Source organism: Chelonoidis abingdonii, chromosome 3 (assembly GCF_003597395.2).
Source record: "Chelonoidis abingdonii isolate Lonesome George chromosome 3, CheloAbing_2.0, whole genome shotgun sequence".
Taxonomy (NCBI): Eukaryota; Metazoa; Chordata; order Testudines; family Testudinidae; genus Chelonoidis; species Chelonoidis abingdonii.
The window spans coordinates 166797416-166820983 of record NC_133771.1 but is presented as its reverse complement, the minus strand read 5'-3'; the positions used below and the strand labels follow the sequence as shown (position 1 = coordinate 166820983).

General features: G+C 41.8%; 1 protein-coding gene across 2 annotated transcripts in view; it reads right to left on the bottom strand.

Annotated features, from left to right (window-relative positions):
• SUSD4 (sushi domain containing 4) overlaps window positions 1-23568 on the bottom strand; it is a 111494-nt gene that overhangs the window by 26979 nt on the left and 60947 nt on the right. Inside the window, exons 3-4 of one of the 2 annotated variants that reach the window (XM_032781730.2) lie at window positions 15654-15866; window positions 4509-4688 (exon numbers count right to left, since the gene is read on the bottom strand). In XM_032781730.2, the coding sequence (XP_032637621.1) occupies window positions 4509-4688; window positions 15654-15866 (393 nt within the window). The remainder of the gene's footprint in view (window positions 1-4508; window positions 4689-15653; window positions 15867-23568) is intronic. The other variant, XM_032781731.2, reaches the window with a different exon arrangement.

Sequence of the window (23568 nt, the reverse complement as noted above, 5' to 3'; positions counted from 1 at the left end):
CTTTGTAATTTTGGCACCCTAGAGTGGGAATTGTCAGCAGTTGGCTTCACAAATGAGATGACGTTTGGAATAAAAGGAAAATCACTACATGATCACTCATGACTTTCTAATATTTGATTCACATGTATGCAAACCATGTTCTGAGTGGATATAGAGACTTGAGATTTCAAGTTGTGTACTGAAATAAACTAGAATTATTTTACTCACTGCCTTAAAAAATGACCCTCTTGGTAATGACTAATGGTGTTGATTTTCAGCTTGCAATGATTTTGAGGAATGATGATTAGCAGTCTGGGAACGAAAAAAGCGTATGAAAATTTATGAGACTAATAGAAGCTGTTTGTTGTGGCAACAACCACCGTTAATAGGCCTCTTGTCACTATCAGGAATTCCAGAAGGAAGGTCACATAATTTCAAGTCTTGTTAGACAAACTGTAAAAAATTAAAGTCTTACTTGATCAGAATAAAAGCTACAGGACAGATCTTCCAATTTGAGTACATTCCGCAAAGTGCTGGGTACTGTCAACTCCCTTCTCTTGAGATGCCCAGCCACCACTTTAAAAAAACAGCTTCTAACTAGTCCAAAGGGAGGAGAATAATTCAGAGCACTGGCAATTTGGGGAGAGGGGACAGAAACCTACTACAGCACGTTCAGCCCTCAGCACAACGGCTTTTAATAGTATTTTTACTAGTTCATGAATCCCCTTCGCTCAAATAGAGCCACAATGGCCCTATTTATTGGCTATTACCTCCTCTTCTGTACCAAATATATGAGGGGGGAGGGATAGCTCAGTAGTTTGAGCATTGGCCTGCTAAACCCAGGATTGTGAGTTCAATCCTTGAGGGGGCCATTTGGGGATTGGTCCTGCTTTGAGCAGGGGGTTAGACTAGATGATCTCTTGAGGTCCCTTCTAACCCAAATTATCTATCTAAAACACATGATCTTCTGCAGGCAAAGAGTCTAGACTATTAATATGTTGCAAGTTTACCATCAACGGAATTATACCAGGGTAAATTTGGCTTCTTGGCTAGATTTCTAAAGATATTTATGCCCCTCACGAAGAAAGTAGGCATCTAGTGAGATTTTCAATAAGTGCTTTAAAAATCCCACTAAGTGCCTATATGCATCTGTAGACACCTAAATAAATACCTTTGACAATCTGGTCCTATGTGTCTAAGTTCAGATAAGGTTTTGTTTGGATTTCCAAATAAAAATGACAGAGCTCTGATGCACGGGCCCCAACAGACCACTGTGTAAGTGCAAATTTCAAAAGTACATTGTGAAATGTAGTATAAAAACCTGGTTACAATTCCTTATGTGGCTGTACGTGATGTGCAGAAAATCATATTACAGTTCGATAGTAAATCTAACCTGCCCTTTCCTCAGACATTTAATCTGGGTTCATAGAAAGATGGTCTTCCATTTCTGGAGGCAAGAGAGTTTGGAGGGAGGACCCCTCCAATATGCAAGTTTCACAGAGCATGGTATATAAAAAAGTATGAAAAAAAAAATCAATCTTCTAGTACAGTTAAATGGAGGTCTATCCAGAAACAAGGAGCCTCCCATTTTCACTAGGAGCGTGGAAACTTTAATTCCACAAGAATTTATCTTAAAAAACAAGAAGGACGGTGGCATCATCCAGTGGTTCACAATCCTTAGTGATCCAGCAAACTTTTTTCCCTTTAATACATAACTAAAATCCTGTCATGCAGTAACAAGGAGTGTGTAATTCCAAAATCAGCCCAAAAAGATAATCTGTGTTATTACACATCAGACAAATGCACTTGTGAAGGGTATGTTTACACTGGAGCTAAAGGTGTAATCGCAGCTTGGGTAGACATACCAATGCTAGCTTTGATTGAAATAGCACCTAAAAATAGAAGAAACAGCAGTGCAAGTGGTAGGAGGTGCTGGCTGCCCTGAGGACACATCTTGGACGGGATCATACTGGGGTGGCTAGCCTATCTTACTGCTTGTGCCATCACAGCAACACTTCTATTTTTAGCATGCTCGATCAATCAGAGCTAGTGGAGGTGTGTCTACTTGGACTGACAGTTGCACCTCCAGCTCCAGGGCAGGTATCCCCAAAGTCAGATGTGAGCAGATTTATGGGCCACACTTATGCTTTGCACTTAAGGATTGTTGTCATCTAGGCCCTGATCTTCAAAGGTATTTAGGCACCTAACTGAAATCTATGGGAGCTGGGCACCAAAATACCTTTGATGATCTGCACCTTGGTTACCAGGCTCAGCTTCTCTCACCCAAAAATATAATTAGAAGGTCATATACATTTTCCCCTATTTTTAAACAAATTAACTGTATCTACTCCAACAATTTTTCACTGTTTTTTCCTTTGCTAAAATTGCAAACTTGGCAAACAAATAAAGGCATAGAGGGGGTTGGTATTAGAAAACAAAGCCATTCACATCTATCCATCCCAGTACTGTCTAATGCCTAAAATCATTGGGCTCATTTCTCATTTACACCAAGACCTCTTTATACTGCTCTGACAACTTGAAAGGGGCCTTAGCGTAACGAGAATCAGGTCCTAGTGGACAAGTGCTCACCTCATATTTAGCACTCATGATGGCAATCCTAACAGACCAGATATACCCAGAACAGCTGCTAACTCTACAACAAGACTTGAGAACCATTGGAGAGCAACGTAAGGAAGCTAGCACTGTACCTGTTTCATAAATACCGGATTTCATATCGCTTACTTGCACTAAATTTACTTTTAAAATGTGGTTAATGTTGAATTAAACAGGAGGAGAATTGAGGTGTGTATTTAGGGGGCAATATCAATCCACTGCAGCTGAGGTGTGTGTAGCAGCAGTTGTCTTTTGTTCCATGGCTTTAATATCACACTGGAGGAAAGCAATGGATACTACTGCTCATCTGAATAATAGCCCAGAAAAATTCCACCTGTAAACTGGGTGAGCAGGTCCCTTAAGTGCAAAACAAATAGTGTTTGAGTCTGTCATTGTTTGTTTAAAAATAGCCGGGGCACTTAAAACCACTACACAAATGTCCTTTGCACCAGCATGCAATGGTGCAAAGTGCATTCACCATTTTGACTGGAAAAGGTGATTTTCTTAAGGGTTCTGCTTTTTCTGCTAGCATCTACAGACACAATTTATTTAATCTCTAAGATATGTGCAAAGCAACATTGGGCTATGGAAGTTGCCTAACTTCAACACGCTGGTGCCCCATGGCAGCGCTAAGACCTTTGTGAAATATGTAGAGACTCTGTGGCACGTTAAATCAAAAAAAAAATTAAAGTCAGAATTAATCACTCAAGGGCTTGTTTTATCTTGTATTTGGCCACAGCATATTTAGGAACCATCTCTTAAGTGAAATTTGATTATTTTTCTGCTCTCCCTGCATTTTAAAAGATTTACAGAATAATGGGAACTATCGAACTGACAAAAAATACACATGCTCCATGCTGACAAGTCTTAATGTTCAATGCTTTCTGCAATCCCCAACGCCATTAAAAATACAATAGTTCATTACTACATTTCCAGGTGTGTTCCAAATGTATGGAAATACCTTGAAAGGGGCTGAGCATCTGTGATTTCAACTCAAAGGGGGCTCAGCACTCTCACGTCCAAGCCCCAAATGACAGTATACTTCCTAAATTGTATTATACACAGAAGACCTGTCTAGATAAGGAAAAGAGGTCAAGGTTAGCCAATCCTAATCTTTCCCTTGGTGCAGAAGCAGGTTAACACCTTTTGTCTTGACTAAAATGGTCAAGACTAACCCCAGGTGAGCCTAGGATCAACCTCAACTAGCTAAATTGCGGTTAAAGGTGCTAATCTGTGGCCATGCAAGAGAAATGGGTTGTGGTTAGATCAGGGTATTTAACACAGGTCCACTAATGGCAGCTTAGCCTCAATCACTCTTTTCAAGTCTAGACAAACTCAAGCTGTCGCCTTCTCATACACCATCACTAGCACTAATGGCTCTGCTGGCCAAATTAGTCCCTGTGCAACTGCACAGTGTTCAGTCAATATCCGTGGGTATAACTGATTTAAAACTTGGTGAACCATTCAGTTGATAATGCACAAGATGAAATAAACTCTAACTTGTTCTCTCCTAGTTGCATCAGCTCTGCAGGGCTAATGAAGTGAAAAGCAGGAAAAAACCTAATTCTTTCACTAAATGAAGTAGTGCACAGGTTCAGGTGGTCCAAAGGGCCTTGAGCTGACCTAACAGGGGTGAATTTCAACCTGTTTCATTAAAAGAAGATATGCCCCCCTCAGATTTTAGACTCGCAAAAAGTAACATTCAACATAATATTTTAAAATAAAGCTGTGCTGGAATGGGGAATTTTACCTCCAAAACTGAATAATAGGGATGAGCAAATCCAAAAGCCTTTGCAGAAATACTGTACAACTGGATCTATCAGCTTATTACTATCCTCTTTAGCTGCAGAAAAAAGCGCTGGTAAATGATTACAAGGCGTAAGAGCTATAAAATAAGGTGCTCTGGTGTACTATACCTTGACAAATGGGCAGATTATCCCACATTCCATCATCTTGACATATTGAAACCATGTTGTCTAAGTCAGGGTAACGGATCTGGAATCCTTCATGACAACTGATTATTAACTTATCTCCAGTCCTGTATGTCTTGTTATGAACCTCTGCATCTTCAACATGTGGAGCAAGGCAATCTGTGACTTAACAAAATTATGTATTATTAATTTAGTTACAAAAGAAGAACCATGGCCAGCTGCTTAATAGTCAAGCTCTTAAGCAAAGTTAACCCATAACATACCTGTTCTGGTTAAACAGTTTGCGGTCTGCACGGCACAAAATGCAATTCAGTTAATATACATTTTCTTAGTCACTCATCAGGACCATAGTCCACTGTATGATAGTAGAGTCTGATGTGTTATAATGAGAGTACGTATTTCCAATTGTTGTATACAAGCAGATGAAGAAAGCATAGCTAGATTGCTTTTAATATTTTCCTTCTGTTGCAGCACAAGTTAAACTGCACGTACAGTAAGTCAGTGCAAGCAGGAGGGAGCTGGGGGAGGGGAGGCAGGGATGGAGAGGAGGAAAGAAAAAAGAGGAAATGCAGATACTGTGTAAAGAATAAAGAATTGCAATTTAAGTGAAGAGAGAGATTGAGAACCAACTACATTTATAAGCGTCCACTTAGATCTGTTCTATAGAGTTCACACCAAATATACCTTTATTTTAAGCTCCTTGTCAGCAAAGTCTGCCAGAATAGTATTAATAACTAAATCTCTATGGCTACACTTGAAATTTCGGAGCGCTGCCGCAGCAGCGCTTTGAAGTGTGAGTGTGGTCGGAGCGGCAGCGCTGGGAGAGAGCTCTCCCAGCGCTGCACATAAACCACATCCTCTAGGGGTATAGCTTGCAGCGGATTACACTGAGACTTTACAGCTCTGTATCTTGCAGCGCTCAGGTGGGTGTTTTTTCACACCGCTGAGCGCGAAACTTGCAGCACTGTAAAGTGCCAGTGTAGCCAAGCCCTCTGTGGTCAGTGGCACATTTCCCCATTGCCTGAGAATCTGTACATCAGCAGGGCAGCAGACTTAATTTAACCCCACACCCTCATCCCACCCTGCTTGCCTTTCAGATCTGCTTGCTGTGAATCTAGTTGTGGGATGGGGTTTGCATATTTATATCTTTCTCCTTACACACGTTCAGTGTTTAGCCAACAGCAAGTCCCACATTACTAGCGTTCAGTTTGCTCATTTGTTTTTTGCTTTTAGTGATTTACATTACGATCACTCATAGACAGTAACAGAATAAACACATAGCTGAAGAGATCACATCATGTTATCCATTTGCAGACATCAGTCCACAGACTGGTCATAAAGAGGCCGCAAAGTTGTAATTCACATGCATACTTAACCTTCCCAGGCTGCATACTGTGCATATTAGGCAGAGATGCTGAATAAGGTAAATCAATTGAGGATGATGTCCAGGGCTTAAATTCAGTTGGAGCTGTCTGGAGTGGAGCTCCGGTAAATGAAATCAACCTCGGAAGATTTTATAGCAAGGGCTGGGGGCCTCCCAGAAATTCTAAGAGAATTTAAGCCCTGATGATGTCTATTTGTAAAAATGCGTAAACTGTATGTGAGACATTAGTTCAAAGGATGAGAAACATTCCCTCTTTCCAGAGAGGATGGAGTAAATTCTCTGCTGCATGCGTTCCAGCAGTTGTACACCAGTGTGCCTCTGCTGAAGTCAATGGAGTCGCAACAGTGTAAAGGAGTAAACACTCAGCGTGTGTACACCAGCGTGTGTTCAGTGGCCAAGACTTTCAAAAGTTACAAGCGATTTTGGATGCTTCAGTTTTTTGGTGCCCAAACTGATAGGCCTTAAAAGGTATTTGCTCAGCACTGTCAGAAACTTCCCTCTGAAAATCATGCCCTCCACATAGGTATCTCAAAACTGAGCTGACCCAAAATCAGTAGCCACTGTTGAAAATCCTGTGTTCACTATATGAAATATGAGGAAGAATGGTGGAGAATTGATACACAGGCATAGACACACAGTGGTGCCAAAGCAGCAAAAGTGGAAAAATACACAAATAAATAGATGAAACAAAGGCTGGAAAGTGAGGGAGGACAAAGAGAGAGAGAAATTCTACTAATACTAAACAGTTAACAGCCAGGTAAATTAATGAGAGAACTGTACACATGACTCAGAAAGTTCATCCTCCTCATAAATATAAAACAACATCAGAAAGAAGAATAAAGGAAATCTTGGAGAAATATGCCCATGTAATCATCTGTCTGAATGCCAGGAACCAATTCATGTCAGAGACAGCAGTTAAGAATTTGTAGACACCGGAAAATAGGAGAATAAAGGGCTCCAAATAAAAATATATATATATATACACATCATGAAATCCCTTTTTGTGCTGCTTTCCAAACATCCCTCTCCCAGGAGATGATCACCCGCACTATTACAAAAGGAGCCTAACTATCTTGTTTTGAAAATCACTTTGGAGCTGCAAATTTTAGAGAACCAAGAGAAATCTTCTGTCAATTTCACTGATAGTATATTTTTAAATTTACAGTTCAGGAATCGATCAATCATCCATAAAGAAGAGAAACTGAAACATCTCACTTTCAAGCTGCTTGTATACTAGGGGCACAATTTCTAAGCAAGGCCTTGACATTTAGAACTGGACTAGATAAACCTCTAGCAATGGCACGCAGATGAACCTCTGTTCTATGATCCTTTCAGCCACCAGATCTCACTGACTTTAATTGGAGACTCGTGCCTTGCCCCAATTTAAAAACACATCCCTCTGTGTTTTCAATGTATACCTGTCCTTTCCGGATTACATTTTATTTAGCAGACTTTATTATGTCATCTGGAAACAAATCAGTAGTAAAAAATGTGACGATTTCCCAATACCTTTAACTATTTCACTACTGCTGAATTTGCCAGGTATTTTGGCAGAGCACACCAGCTGTCCACTGGAGTGTTAATGGATGATGGCGGGCGTTGCAGGGGAACAGCAGCAACAGGGATTATTAATTTATAGAGGGCCCACATCTCAGATAATGCGTACACTAACAAAAAGTTAAACCCACGCCATGTTAAAATAAGACATTCCCTCAAAAAACTGGACAGCTAGTGAGCATGGGAGTGAAAAAATGGTGTCCTGACCCAACAGAAAAGCCTTACACCAAGTCTTGAATACTGTCATGAGGGGGCTTCAGTGGAAGTCTTCAGGGATGGAACGACAGACACGGATCCCAATTCCTAGCCTGATGCAGATGGAAGTTCAGGACAGATGGCAAGAGACAATACCGATGAAAAGCTTACTCACGAGATAATAGACTTAGACTCTAGAATCAGAAGGGACCAATATGATTATCTAGTCTGACCTCCTGCAGAAAGCAGGCCACAGAATCCTACCCATCCACTTCTATAACAAACCCCTAACCTATGTCTGAGTTACTGAAGTATTCAAATTGTGGTTTGAAGGCCTCAAGCTGCAGAGAATCCATCAGCAAGTGACCCATACCCCACGCTGCAGAGGAAGGCGAAAAACCTCCAGAGCCTCTGCCAATCTGCCCCAGAGGAAAATTCCTTCCCAACCCCAAATATGGTGATCAGCTAAACCCTGAGTATGTGGGCAAGACTCACCAGCCAGCACTCAGGAAAGAACTCTCTGCAGTAACTCAGATCCCATCCCATCTAACATCCCATCACAGACCACTGGGCATACTTACCTGCTGATAATCAAAGATCAATTGCCAAAATTAAGCTATCCCATCAACCATCCCTTCCATAAACTTATCAAGCTTAGTCTTAAAGCCAGATATGTCTTTTGCCCCAGGAGCAACTATACACTGAGATGAAATACAAAATTTTATTTTCAAAGCAGAGAAAATTAATCCTGTAACTATGATCTATTACAGTGACTTCGTTCCTGTTATCCCAAATGATGGCTGCAGACTGAAACACTTTACTCCGATGGATATTAGCAGAATACAGTGGCAGTTGCTCACTGTACCATTATTAGCCCACTACACCCTGGTTGGCTTAAATAAAAGAATAAACTGCTGTAGTCTTCCCCTCTATAAACCAGATGAGCTGCCACAGATTCTATTTGGAATAGCTGAAAGTAAGTGACCAAACTGAAAGACTTCTTCATCAGACAGAATAAAATGTGTTCCCATCACTGCTTTTCTAGGCACTCTTCAGCAAATCCCCTGGAAGGGGAAACCACATCAAATGTTATAAGTGATCTTTTACAAGCAATAAAGAGCAAAGGATTCTACTTGCATGCTCTGCTTAGATCTAATCGGTCAATGTGAAAGCAGGGGAGCCCAAACCATTCTCTTTGAGACAACTTTGTGAACTTCCAGCGGCCCGATGGCTGTAAATGGAGCTCATCTTTCATACCAAGGAACATGTTTGTCTGTTCCATTCTGTTGTGACACTGAAACATACACGATCTCTTCTAAATTAAGCTTTCAGGGATTATTTCTTAACTGCTTCATGCTTCCAAGAACAGCACACAAAGGCAGCTCAGAGGGACGACAGGACATGCACACAACAGTGAAGAAATCCAGTACTTCAGGTGTGTTATTGTAGAGTTGCCCACCAGAGTGGCTTGTATTTTCTCTATGCAGCAGTGCTTGTTAAGGGGCAGGTATAGGTCGTCCAGGATTAGGAGGGAAATATGACAGGAATGGCATTATTAAGAACATGCTCAGTTTTATGTTAACTGATTTTGACAGTGTCCTCATAAAAACAAATACAAGGATCAATATTTCCTCATTAAGTTATATTTTTGTAATCTATGGAAAAACTTGGTCTGTGAGTGCTATAAAATAAAGTTGGTAGAATTAGGCTGGTATGATAATTCTGTGGATGATAAAGAGATTATATTTCTGCAGACATCACAGGATTCCTGCACTTTGTTAATTATTGTTACTCGTTGTATAATAACAATGCCTAGAGGCTCCAAGTGAGACTGGTGCCCCACAGAGGTAAGCACTGTACGGACAGACGTTTTCATCTTAATGACGTATGGAAATTTGGAGCAATTAGTGGTGAAGCAGGCTTTTAATATTTTAACATCCTTCACTATAACCCCTCAGAAGGTGAAAAAATCTTCGTGTTCCAAGCACCACTTGACTGTTTAAGACAGACGTTGATTGTTACATTTGCCAATGTGCCTTATGTAAATTTCAGGTACTGCCATCTGGACCATTAAAATAGCTGTTTTTAATATGACCAACAACGAGACAGTCCCAGACTTGACGAGCTTGCAATTTAAATAGACAAGACAGAAAAAAGATGGGAGGAAGAACATATTATCATCTTTATTTCACAGATGGGGAACAGACACAGAGAGATTAAATCATTTGTCCAAGATCACACAGGAAGTCCATGGCAAAGGTTGAAACTGAACCTCGATTTCCTGAGTTAACCACAAGGCCATCATTTCTCCCCCTGGGACAGCCTGGCAGTGAAAGAACTCAACACAAACAAACAGTCTTGGAGAATGGGAGTGAGAGAGTTCAGCCCGTAGCACAATAGAGCATCCTCAAGTGGACTGTGTAACTGTAGATTTAGCCGGAAAGGAGGTAGGTAGCACTTGTTCCTAGTAGTTTGGTAGTTTCAGCAGCCACGTATTGCAATGGGAGATTACGGTGTAGAAAACATGACACTTATTCTTAAACAATAAATATGGAATTCTCACCTTGTTGCCTCAGGATTTATGTGCATAATTCCATTAGAACTGATGGAAGTTACATGCATCACACATTGTGGAGCAATACGAGACTATGGGTACGTCTACACTATAGGATTATTCCGATTTTACATAAACCAGTTTTGTAAAACAGATTGTATAAAGTCGAATTCACGCGGCCACACAAAGCACAATATACGGTGGTGTGCGTCCATGTACCGAGGCTAGCGTCGATTTCTGGAGCGTTGCACTGTGGGTCGCTATCCCATAGTTCCTGCAGTTGCCCCCGTCCATTGGAATTCTGGGTTGAGATCCCAATGCATGATGGTGCAAAAAAACAGTGTCACGGGTGATTCTGGGTAAAAGTCGTCACTCATTCCTTCCTCCGTGAAAGCAACGGCAGACAATCATTTCGCGCCCTTTTTCCCTGGATTGCCCTGGCAGACGCCATAGCATGGCAACCATGAGCCCGTTTCCTTTATCACCGTCACCCGATGTTACGGATGCCGCGTACAGAGGCAGACTGCAGCCGCTAACATTAAGCATCACTGCGCAGACAAAGACATCATACGATCTGTTCCGCCCATGCAGGTAAAGCGAGAGATAGTACATCACGACGTCTGCTGCTGGCAGGTGCTCCTGCTGACCTTTGCTAGGCGGCCGGGGCGCAAAAAAACAAAACATGGGAAGAGATCCCCCCAGTCATCCCTCCTTAGTGTATCTAAAAGAGTCAGTCCCCAGAAAGGGCAAGGACACAGAACCAGTACCCAGAAGAACCAAAGAGCAACCGCTCCAGCAGACCCACAAAATATGAGCGCAGCCCATTCTAAGGGGGCGTCCATCAACAAACCACCGGGTGCTCCCTCCTCCCCCAACCCTCGGAACACATTGCAATGCCCCCAATTGGAGAAGTAATAAAGAAGCAGAAAAGCAACACCGACTTAGTGAATAAAAAGAGGAGAGCCCTCCAGCTGCTAAATCAGGCAGACATAAATGTGAAGGGGAAATGGAGCGCAGCACCGCGCAAATCCAGCATACAGAATACTTTCTTAGACAAAACGGGGTGCGAGGAGCCAGCCCCCAGTTGCTATGATGAGGACGGTTATCAGCCGTTCTGTACCATCTGCTGGGAATAACCGGGAGTCATTCCTATTTTTATCCAGGTGCCCCCAGCCAACCTCACACCTGAGGCCAGCCAGGAGCACTCACGGGCTGATGATGAGGACAGTTACCAGTCCTACTGCACTGTACCGTCTGCCACTGGGGAAGAGAGGGGAGAGGATGCTGCTGTTCATTGCCCCAGCACCGTGTCTACCAGCAGCGTTTGACCAGCAGTCAAATGATTTTTTTCCCTTTTCTTTCACGGGGCGGGAGGGGGAGTAAATTGACGAGATATACCCTGAACCACCCCGGACAACATGTTTGACCCTACAGGCGTTGGGAGCTCAGCCAAGAATGCAAATGCTTTTCGGAGACTGTGGGGACTGTGGGATAGCTGGAGTCCTCAGTTCCCCCCCTTCCTCCATGAGCGTCCATTTGATTGTTTGGCTTTCCATTATGCTTGTCACACAGCACTATGCTGTGGACCCTGCATCATAGCCTGGAGAGTTTTTTCAAATGCTTTGGCATTTCGTCTTCTGTAACACAGCTCTAATAGAACAGATTTGTCTCCCCATACAGCGATCAGTTCCCTATCTCCCGTACGAACCATGCTGGAGCTCTTTTTGGATTTAGGACTGCACCGCCACCTGTGCTGATCAGAGCTCCACGGTGGCCAAACAGGAAATGAAATTCAAAAGTTCGCGGGACTTTTCCTGTCTACCTGGCCAGTGCATCCAAGTTAAGATTGCTTTCCAGAGCGGTCACAGTGGTGCACTGTGGGATACTGCCCGGAGACCAATACTGTCGATTTGCGGACACACTAACCCTAATCCGATATGGTAATGCTGATTTCAGCGCTACTCCTCTCGTCGGGGAGGAGTACAGAAACCAGTTTAAAGAGCCTTTATATCGACATAAAGGGCCTCGTTGTGTGGACAGGTGCAGTGTTAAATTGGTTTAACGCTGCTAAAATCAGTATAAATGCATAGTGTAGACCAGGCCAATAACTGTAAGTAAACAGATTTTTGTCAAGTACATTTATCATGTATATAGTTGTGCTGTGCGACTTTGTCCTTGCATTGACACTTAAGATCTTCTGGACCTTAACAGGAAATGGAAGGTCTATTTAATCAAATCAATTGACTGACAATCTCCTGATAAGCTTATTCATTTTTAAATGAATAACTTTTTATATAGATTGACATTTCACAGTCTTTTAAATAGCACTAAGACCTGAGATTGTAGAGCAAATATAAATTTTAGATTGTTCTAGCAAATAACTCTTGTATGTTAATGGTTTTTAATGCTCAAGTTTTCTAATGTTGGTCATATTAAAAAAGGCTATTTTAATGGTCCAGATGGCAGTACCTGAAATGTACATAGGCACATTGGCAAATATAACAATCAACATCTGCCTTTGACAATCAAGTAGTACTTGGAACCTAAAGATTACTTTAGCTTCTGGTGAGCTATGGTGATGTATGTTAAAATATTAAAAGCCCACTTCACCACTAATTGCTCTAAATTTCTACACATATCATTAAAGAAGAAAATGTCTATGATGCAAACTTTTATGTAAGTCACTAAACCTTTGACAGGTGCCAGGAGAACCCAAAAAGGTGTTCCAACTCCTTCCCAACTACATTCCAAATGTGCCATGCTACTATATTGCCCATCAATCTACAAGTCTCCTGCTTTGTGACTAAGGCTCCTATTCAGAAAAGCATTTATATAACCGCTTAAATTCCACAATTAAAGTTAGGTATGAGCTAAAGTGGTTTCCTGAATCAGGGGCTTATTAGCACGGGGATGAACTATATGATTTAAATCATTCTTTTCCATTGCTAAATCTATTTGGGTTTCTTTGTTGTAGGTTTTTTTTTGTTTTTTTTTTTAAGTAGTATTTAGACCTCAGTATTTAAGAGGTATTTAGACCTCAGTTCCGAAAAGCATCCCTAACCAGTAAAGTATTATTTTTAGCTGCTTTCCTGCTTTCCTGAATCAGGGCCTTACTCTCTGGGGTCTCAATCTAAAAAAGCACTTAAGCAGATACTTAACTCTAAACATGAGGAGTCATGTGTTCACAGTGAAGCTTATGCTTCAGTGTTTTGCTGGATTAAGGCCTTGACAGGCAATGATATGTTATGCCCAGTGGCGTAAGTTAATGATTGCCTACGGTGAGATTGTTGGGCACTCAGCCTATCTCATTACCATCCCCCAAATATGGGGTGAAATCTTGACACACACACTCACAATGAACTTATGGGAGTTTTGCCATTGACTTGTATGGGGGCAGAATTTCATCCATGGATGATGATAAACTTTTTTGCGTACACAATAAAAATGCATTAATGCTCGGTATAACAGTTGCAGCAAGTGATGCATATGTTGGCTCAGAGACATGCAGAACCCCCAAGCAAACACTTAGCAATGTCTAAAAGAAAATAAGTTTTTACAAGAACTTGTCTTTTTCCCCTAGTTTTACTGCTAACTTTAAACATAACTGTTTCCATTGTCGTTCCATTTTCATTTTTTCATCAACACTCATTTGGTTAGAGAGTATGGATGTCAATGCCAGGTGAATGGAATACTCAAGGGTGTGAATATTACATACATGTGCTGTCAAAATGTGGCTGATTTTTATTTTGTAACTGTTTTGCTGGTAATGAGACAGCGAAGTAAAAACAAAAAAGTTACTGCTGCTATTTTACTGTGCTATATCTACAGTATTATTTCTGCCACAGCATGAAATGTGCAAAACATTGTATAATAGAAGAGTCTCTTTCAGAAACAGCAAAATGGGATTGAACTGTCCTGGGAAGGTGGTAATTTCCTGCTTTGCCAATGGAATAAAAGAGCAAAACTCTCATGTCTCCCTGTTAAAAATTAAAACAAAACAAACAAGCAAAACTATTGAGATTTACTGAAAGAAAACGTACCAGAAACAAACTGACTGCAAAAGGTTCAGTTATGATTCAGAAAGAACATGTCACCAGGATATAATTTTACCATCCAGAATCATAAGCCTCTGTACTTTTCATGCTTAGAAGATGTGATTCATAACCACTGACAAAATATAACAAAGGTTTTCCCTCATAATATATTTGCAGTTACTATGCACCTTGGGCTAAGGCTTAGTCACATAGCCTTCAGTTGTTTCTTTTGAGTCAGAGCTACCCGTCTAGGTTATGGTATTTTATCTTCTTTTACATGGAGGGACCCTTAGCAAATAAAATTCGACCCTGATCTCACTTAAGTCAATGGGTAATTTGCTACTGACTTTAATGGGGGCAAAAGTAGGCCCTAAAACACAACTGGTATACAGTTAAGCAAAAAAAACAAACAGCAGAAGAAAAATTCTTCTTAAATATACAGGAAGAGTTGTTCAGCTGGAGCAAATCAGCGTGACTCCACCAGCTGAAGATCTGCCCCCCAGTTTTTAATATGACAGAGAGATAACACTCCCAGCCAAATATTATTTATAAAGTTTCATAGAGGCAAAGCATTCACACTAAATCCTACTGACACTTTTTATGTCTCTTGATTATAGTATCTCTGCTGAAGAAAAATAAATCCATTGTAGAAAGAAGTGATAGTTTTAATATACTTGGTGAAATGAATAGTATGTACTACTTGGACACATTTTTGGCCAGAATTAATGTTTGTGATTTGATAGTCTAATCCTGCTTCCATCAAACATCTTAGAAGAAAAAGTAGCAGTGTCTCAAATACTTAAAACCAGATACATTTTAAAAGAGATCATATTTACATAGGACAAAAATCAAGTTGGTTTTACCCCATGAATGTCTGAATTACTTAAAAGTAAACATATACAGTACCAATAAACTACTGCTTGCTCTGCCTATTTCATCCTCTAATTAATTATTAACTATGTACATGTAATAAATAGATTTAAACCTCTGATTAAAATTCATTTCTAATGATACCAAAGATGCACTATATTTTTATACTACAATATTACAGAAAGGATCACTAAGTGAACAGTAACGGTAATAATGTTTCTGTTATCAGTGGCAGTATTCTCTCTCTCTCTCTCTCTCTGTGTTTTGACAAAAGCAGTGATAAATCTATTTGTAATGGGACTTTATCACTTTCATGGCTAAGATTCATTTACTTCCACTGTTCCTGCCTTGACAACACACACAGGCATGTTCTAGCTAATTTATCTGGATACATACTTCTCAGAAATTCAAACACATATTGAATGGAATCCTATGAAATGGGTTCCAGGCTTTTGCGCTCTGCAGGGAGAAATAATGGTATGTATGTAAGTGATAACGATTGAGATTTGTGAAATGTTTAAACAAAGTTAACTTACCTTCTTGTAGGCACACAGGTTTATCGCTTGGTTTCCAGCTCAAGGAGCCATTAAAATGTCTCACACAAATCTTTTTCGAAGGACCCTTAAGCCTGTATCCTTCTTGACAGTGAAGCCGGACTACAGCACTTTCAAAGAAAACACCTGCACTGGGCGTCTTGTATCCATGTTCAAGGACTCCAGGATCAGCACAAGCATGGGGGTCATCAAATCCTATGTGAACAAACATGTAAGTCAATTATGTTCATTTATTACTCAAAGTGCAGTCTTCCTTTTTCTAGGATTCACCATGTTGGCAGGCTCTGGAGAACAGCGACAGCCAGTGACGAATGTGACATAATCACCCACTGCAATCCCGGTAGCGTATGGGAGCCCTTAAACCTCCTATTAATGTTTGTCAGTAAGCTCTCATCACTCGGGGCATTCTAGGGCACCTCATCCCCACTGGAAATGACCCACCCCCAATCTCCAGTAGGAACTTCCAGGTGCTGAGGTACTTTGCCCCTTCTCATACCCCCAGCCACACTTATTGAGCTAGAAGTAGAAGCAATGTCAGCCTAGCCACTCAATATCTAATCAAAATCAATAAAGACCTGACCCACATGTCTGCAGGGAACAAAGCAGAGTAACGTATCTGTAGCTCATCACAGGAGCTGGGGGACCAGAGTGATTTGGAAGAGCCAAAAGAAAGCAGGGAGGAAGAAACAGAAAAAGGGAAAGAGGGGAAGGGAGGAATAGGAAGGGACAGTGAAAGGAAAGCATAGAGGGTACGAAGTGTAGCTGCGATCCAAGGAATCAGGTGCCAGTCTAGAAGCTAAGCTGGTTGGGGGCAGGATGGGCATTTTGAGGAGTGTCAGTACATAGGAAAAAGTGACTTTCTATATTGAGTAAATGAGATCCCACAATGAAGCTGGCTTGTGGGTCAGTTCACATATTGGTAAAACCCTGGTTGAGGACCACTAGCAGGAGTTAACACCAGGAGGGATTATGTTAAGACATTTGCTTTCAGAGAACTAACTAATCAACAAACAGCCACGAATCACATTTGTAAAATGAGCGTCTAGCACTTTTTCAAGCTCACTACAACGTATACAGTGTCTTACGCAAAACGTTGCCCTTTTTTTTCCTTTTCCTTTAGAACTACTAAGGTTTAGTGTTGTACTGAATATGTACAGCATACTGAAGAAGCAAACAGCTCTGCAACAAGATCAGCAGGGGGGCAATCAGCCAATGGGAGGGATGCCTGGAAAAATCTGAAAACCATTTAATGTTTTGATTTTAAAAGAAACGTATCGTAGGGCCTTAGTAATTTCCTGCATGATAAGCCTCAAGCGCCTCTACTGTACAGTCAGTCCAGGCTCCATGGCTGCTCTGAACTCCACCAGCTGACCACAGGCCCAGGAGCCACTACCCCACTTCCAACAGACCCATCCGCCAGGGGCTGCTGCAGGAGGAATTGCGTAGAGCTGGCTCCACTAGGTCTCCACCCTTGGGGTTCTCCTGTACCATGAGGAACCCTAGCTAGAGGGATGCAGCCAGTCTCCACTTCCTTTGCATTGCTAGAGAAGCATAACGGGGAGCAGCACAGGCCACAGGCTCTTATCCTACATATTCCCATCCCCGGTTAGATGAAGCTTACCCTGAGCAAAGAGTCACAGGAGCTTAAGTCTCATCTGTGATGATACTGTGAAACAAATCCCAAATACACACAGTACAGACATCATACAACTCAGGATCTACTGCACAAAATACACGCCTCCACCACTTTAACAAATACGGTGATAGTGCAGCCATGGATTCATCACACTGGTGGAGTTATATACCTCATACAAGTCTGAGTTATGAGGAGGGGGTTAAGCTCATTACCTGAGATTCAAAGACAGCTCCTTATGCTGCCAGCCATAGAAGCAAAAGCCTCCAACTGAGGCCAATCATGGTCTCTCTCAGCAAAGGATGAGAGGCTTGGAAGATATCTTGGAGAACACAGAGGGAAGAAGGTGGTCTTGTCTCTCTTTGGGCCTTGACCAGAACAGTCATGCCATCTTCATGGGCGTGACAGCCATCTGCACATAGAACCAACCTATTGAAGAGCAGGGGAAGGTAAAAACAGCCTCCAAACAAATATCCCAGTCCGCATGCAGAAACAGCAGATCTGCACAGGGAGAAGCTGCTCATTTAAACCCTAGACTGGTTGGTGACACATTACATCTGTGAAGGCAGAACTAGCCAAATACAATTGGACACTCAAAGAATCTGCCCTTACATTCCATCCAAACCCAGGGACAGCTTGAATTTTTGCATCATTTAAATGTGAATGGTAGTGTAGCAGAATGTGTGCCATTTCTTGAAGGAGATTCCTAACTGCACAATGGAGAGATGTGCAAACTGCCTGGTTCAGAAGTCATGTGACAAAGTATACAACGGTGCCCAGACCATATGTAATTTAGAGGAAAAAGCTATTTAAGTGTATTCCTGAACCTTTAAAAGCCAACTATACAAAGTTACAGCTGCCCTGGCCTCTTACGAAACCCAGGAGTACATGGGGCAGGAATGTTTTCTCTTTCTATAGTCTGATATGTACTCTGTCTGCTGATGCCTTTCCAATTACCTTTTGCAACTCAAAATTCTCACTCCTCTCAAGGAACTTTTAGCAAAATATTGATCTCTTAACCCAGGGATGGCCAGCCTGAGCCTGAGAAGGAGCCAGAATTTATCAATATACATTGCCAAAGAGCCACAGTAATACGTCAGCAGCCCCCCCCATCAGCTCCCCCCCACCCAGCTCCCAGCACCTCCTGCCCTCCTATCAGCACCTCCCCCTCCCTCCTTGCACCTCCTGATCAGCTGTTTTGTGGCATGCAGGAGGATCTGGGGGCAAGGAGCGATGGCATGGCAGGCTCAAGGGAGGGGGTGGGAAGGGGCAGGGTCTGTGGCAAAGCCAGGGGTTGAGCAGTGAGCACCCCCGCCCCCATTAACAAGTTGGTGCCTGTAGCTCCAGCCCCGGAGATGGTGCCTATACAAGGAGATGCATATTAACTTCTGAAGAGTCGCATGTGGCCTCTGTCTTAACCTATGTCCACCCCTCAGACACAATTTGTGTGTGAAGACTATGTGCACACACTGCAGTTTCCAGGAGGGAACTGGAACAGCAAGGAGAAAGTGGAATTATATTCCCTGAAACTTTCCCAAACCCCTGCTTCAAAGTGTTTCCCACAAGCTACACAGTAATATAGGCAGTATAGTCCAGTTGCTGCTCTACAATATTTCAGGTTTCTTGTCAGTGGAGAAAGGAAAGGTGGGGGAATGGTACAGGGAGGAAACACTCAGACCAGCTACCTATAGAATTATAGAATATGAAGGTTGGAAGGGACCTCAGGAGGTCATCTAATCCAACCCCCTGCTCAAAGCAGGACCAATCCCCAGACAAAAATTTTGCCCCAGTTCCCTAAATGGCCTCCTCAAGGACTGAACTCACAACCCTGGGTTTAGCAGGCCAATGCTCAAACCACTGAGCTATCCCTCTCCCCTGATTATACAATAAGGTAATTTATCTTGCAGTAGTTAAAAAAAATATGATAAAAGCCAAACTCACAATTCTTTTCAGTAATTGCCCAAAATATCCACAGCAGATTTAGGACAAACCTTGGCCCCACCTAAATCAGAGGGAAGTTACTTACATGTAATTCTGCTTTTTGAAAATATGGAGCCAGATCCCAATTAGCATTCAGGTACCTTTATGCTGCTTCAAAGACATGAAGGGAGGTAGAAAACTGGTTTAAAACAGCAAAGCCAGTTCAATGCCACTTCTTCCCCACACAGGGAAGCAGGGAAGGAAGGCAGGCACTGATTGGACTGCATCACATTCTGTGGAGTCCCCCGCTCTACATCATGGCCCCTAGAGGGCCACTACAAACGGCTCCAAGTTAGAGCAACTCTGAGGCTACTGTGTGTTTTGACAGAGCTGCCCCAGAAAAAAATAGTGTAACCTTCCTTTCCACCACCCCATCCCCCCGCACCAGATAGACCAAGTATTGTTCCAGGGTAGCTGAAGATTTTGTCCATCATCATGTATAATTCTCAAAACAAACCTGGTACAAAACCCAAAAGTGAGAATCCAATAATAAAAAACAGGAGTGTTTCTGGTAGCTTTAACTGGACTAGGATTTGACCCTCTCTCTTTTCATAATTTCATTTATAGTCTGGGAGCCCAAATGGAAAACACTCTCTGAATTTGAAATTCATAGTATTTCCCTACATTTTTATGAAGATATTAACCTCAGGAGTGAGGGGAAAAACAACTGAGGAGAGTTGGCAGTTTTTCAAAGGGACACTATTAAGGGCCCAAAAGCAAGCTATTCCGATGGGGGAAAGATAGAAAATGTGGCAAAGACCACCTTTGGCTTAACCACCGAGATCTTGCGATGACCTACAAAATAAAAAGGAGTCATAAATAAATGGAAAACCAGGTCAGATTACAAAGGAGAATATAGGCAACAACACCGAATGCAGGGAAGATTAGAAAGGGCAAAGGCACCAAAATGAGCTCAAACTAGCTCATGGGAATAAAGGAAAACAAGAGACTTTTATCAATACATTAGAAGCAAGAGGAAGACCAAGGACCACTGCTCGTGAGGAGGAGGAAACAGTAACAGCAACTTAGAAATCCGGCAGAGGATGTTATGATTTCTTTTGTTTCGGTCTTCACTGAGAAGTCTGAAGAATGTCTAACATAGTGATGCTTATGGGAAGGGGGTAGGTTTAGAAGATAAATAAAAAAAGAGCAAGTAAAAATCACTTAGAAAAGTTAGATGCTGCAAGTCACCGAGGGCCTGATGAAATGCATCCTAGAATACTCAAGGAGTTAATAGAGGAGGTATCTCTGAGCTCTGCTATTATCTTTTGGAAAGTCATGGGAGACGGGGAGAGATTCAGAAGAATGGAGAAAGGCAAATATAATGGCCATCTATAAAAAAGGAAATAAAAACCAGGAAAACTACAGACCAGTTAGTTTAATATTCTGTGCCAGGGAAAATAAGTCGGAGCAAGTAATTAAAGAAATCATCTGCAAAACTTGGAGGTGGTAACTGGTGATAGGGAATAGCTAGCATGGATTTGTAAAGAACAAATCGTGTCAAAACCAATCTGATCGCTTTCTTTGATAGGATAACGAGCCTTGTGGATAAGGGAGAAGCAGTAGTGGATGTGGTATACCTAGACTTTAGTCAGGCATTTGATACGGTCTCGGATGATATCCTTATCGGGATAACTAGGCAAATACAATTTAGATGGGACTACTATAAGGTGGTGAATAACTGGCTGGATAACTGTCATCAGAGAGTCGATTATTAATGGCTTCCCATCCTGCTGGAAAGGTATAACAAGTGGGGTTCCGCAGGGGTCTGTTTTTGGGACCGGCTCTGTTCATATCTTCAATCAACGATTAGATGTTGGCATAGAAAGTACGCTTACTAAGTTTGGCGGATTACACTAAACTGGGAGGGATTTGCAACGCTTTGGACTACAGGGTCAAGAAATTCAAAATGATCTGCGACAATTGGAGAAATGGGTCTGAGGTGAAACTGGATGAAGTGTCATATAAAGACAAATGCAAAGTGCTCCACTTAGGAAGGAAACAATCAGTTTCACACATAGTCAGAATGGGAAGAGACTGGTCTAGTGAAGGAGTATGGCAGAAAAGAGATTCTAGAGGTCATAGTGGACCACAAGCTAAAATATGAGTCACAGTGTGATACTGTTGCACAAAAAAGCAAATGTGATTTCTGCGACGCATTAACAGGTGTGTTGTAAACAAGACACGAGAAGTCATTCTTCGCTCTACTCTTGCGCTGGTTTAGGCCTCATACTGGAGTATAGTGTCTAGTTCTGGGCCACCGCATTTCAAGAAGATATATTGAGAAATTGGAGAGGGTCCAGCAGGAAGAGCAACTAGAATGATTAAAGAGTCTTGAGAACCTGAGCTATGAAGGAAAGGGCTGAAAGAATGGCGTTTTTATTTAGTTTGGAAAGAGTAAGACTGAGAGGGGACAGGATATGCAGTTTTCAGCTTTCTAAAAAAGGGTGTCATCAGGAGGAGGGAGAAAACTTGTTCACCTTAGCCTCTAATGATAGAACAAGAAGCAATGGGCTTAAACTGCAGCAAGGGAGATTTAGGTTGGACATTAGGAAGAAGTTCCTAACTGTCAGGGTAGTTAAACACTGGAATAAATTGCCTATTTAAGAGTAGGTTAGATAAATGTCTATCATGGATGGTCTAGACAGTATTTGGTCCTGCCATGAGGGCAGGGGACTGGACTCGATGACCTCTCAAGGTCCCTTCCAGTCCTAGAGTCTATGAGTTTACAGGGGGATGGTATATTATGTAGTGGTTGCTTTGAGAATTATGGATGTTTTTGTAAATCATGTCTGTGACGGTTTCATAATCATACCACTATGATGAATATGGGGTGCAGAGTGTCACAATGTCAAGCTGTTTTCTGAAATTTCTTTAAAAAGCCAGAGTAATGACTAGTATCAGAGGGGTAGCTGTGTTAGTTTGGATCTGTAAAAGCAGCAAAGAGTCCTGTGGTACCTTATAGACAAACAGATGTATTGGAGCATGAGCTTTCACGGGTGAATACCCACTTCACTGGATGCATGTCCTTTATCATGGGTATAATTATACATTGGGGTCATCTAATGCTGATTTCATTACAGCAAATTTACTCCAGATATTTTCTCTGCTCCCACTCTGCCCCTTCAGCCAAGGCCCTGCCCTTGCTCTGCTTCTTCCTGTCCCCTCTCTGCTCTCCTCCACCGAGGCTCCACCATCGCTCCGACTCTTCCTGTCCCCGCTCTGCCCTCCTCCACCGAAACCCTGCCCTCACTCTGCCTCTTCTTGCCCCCACTTTGCTCCCTCCCCCCTACATTTCCAAAATTTGCCAAAAATTTCCCACCTGGGATCCCAGACTTATTAGTTAAGATTCAGTCTATGCTGTTGTATAGAAGGAGCACAAAAGTATGTCTCTGATACTATTTATAACATTCCAATATTTCATGTCTTATTTCCCCTCTTACTAAATTGTGTCACTTTTTCATCTAACTAACTTATTAGTAACAGCCACTGTGAAAGTACTCTGTCCCATCATAAAAATGAAATGAACGCCAATCTCCTCATATGGAGTTGACATCTTTGCTTTGTGACAGTTTTAAATAAATGTGTTAGTCTCTACGTGCCACAAGTACTACTCGTTTTATCTTTGCCTTGGTCACTTTAGAGCATGATGAAACCGGGCAAGAGTTTTCAGCATGAACCATAAGATAAATCTTTGAAAAGAACCAAAAAGATGCTCCAAGTATGAAAAACAATTATTTTTGTTATAACAGAAAAGTCTTAGATACACTCTTCGCTGCTAGCCAATAGAGTAAAAATAATTTCAGAACCAGTGATGGCTCCATTCCTTTGCAAACTGTTAGATAAGTCCCTGGAGAGGAAAGGAATACAACCTTTACTTTGTTTACAGGAGTTTTTCTTGCTATGTTGAACTGGCTCTGACCCACCACCATAGGGAAAAAAATTGCAATGTCCAATACATATTATATGATTGTAAGATGCAGAGTCAGATTCTGAGCTTAATTACCCCAGGGTATCTCCATCGGTTATTTGGGAAATCCAAAGGATAAACAGTAAGGTTACATCATCAATAATGATGTTAAATAATGTTACTATTCTGATTTAAACCCACAGAAGTCAAGACTGCAGAATTAAGGATAAAATTCTACCCACCCTTCACCTTCAGGATCAAAGCTCCATCCTTTAGCCAACTTTTTAGGTCTATGTACTGACGCACGTCTAGGGTCTATCTTGTAGAATTATGTGTAATAACTAGGGCTGTCAATGGATTAATCACGCTGTTAA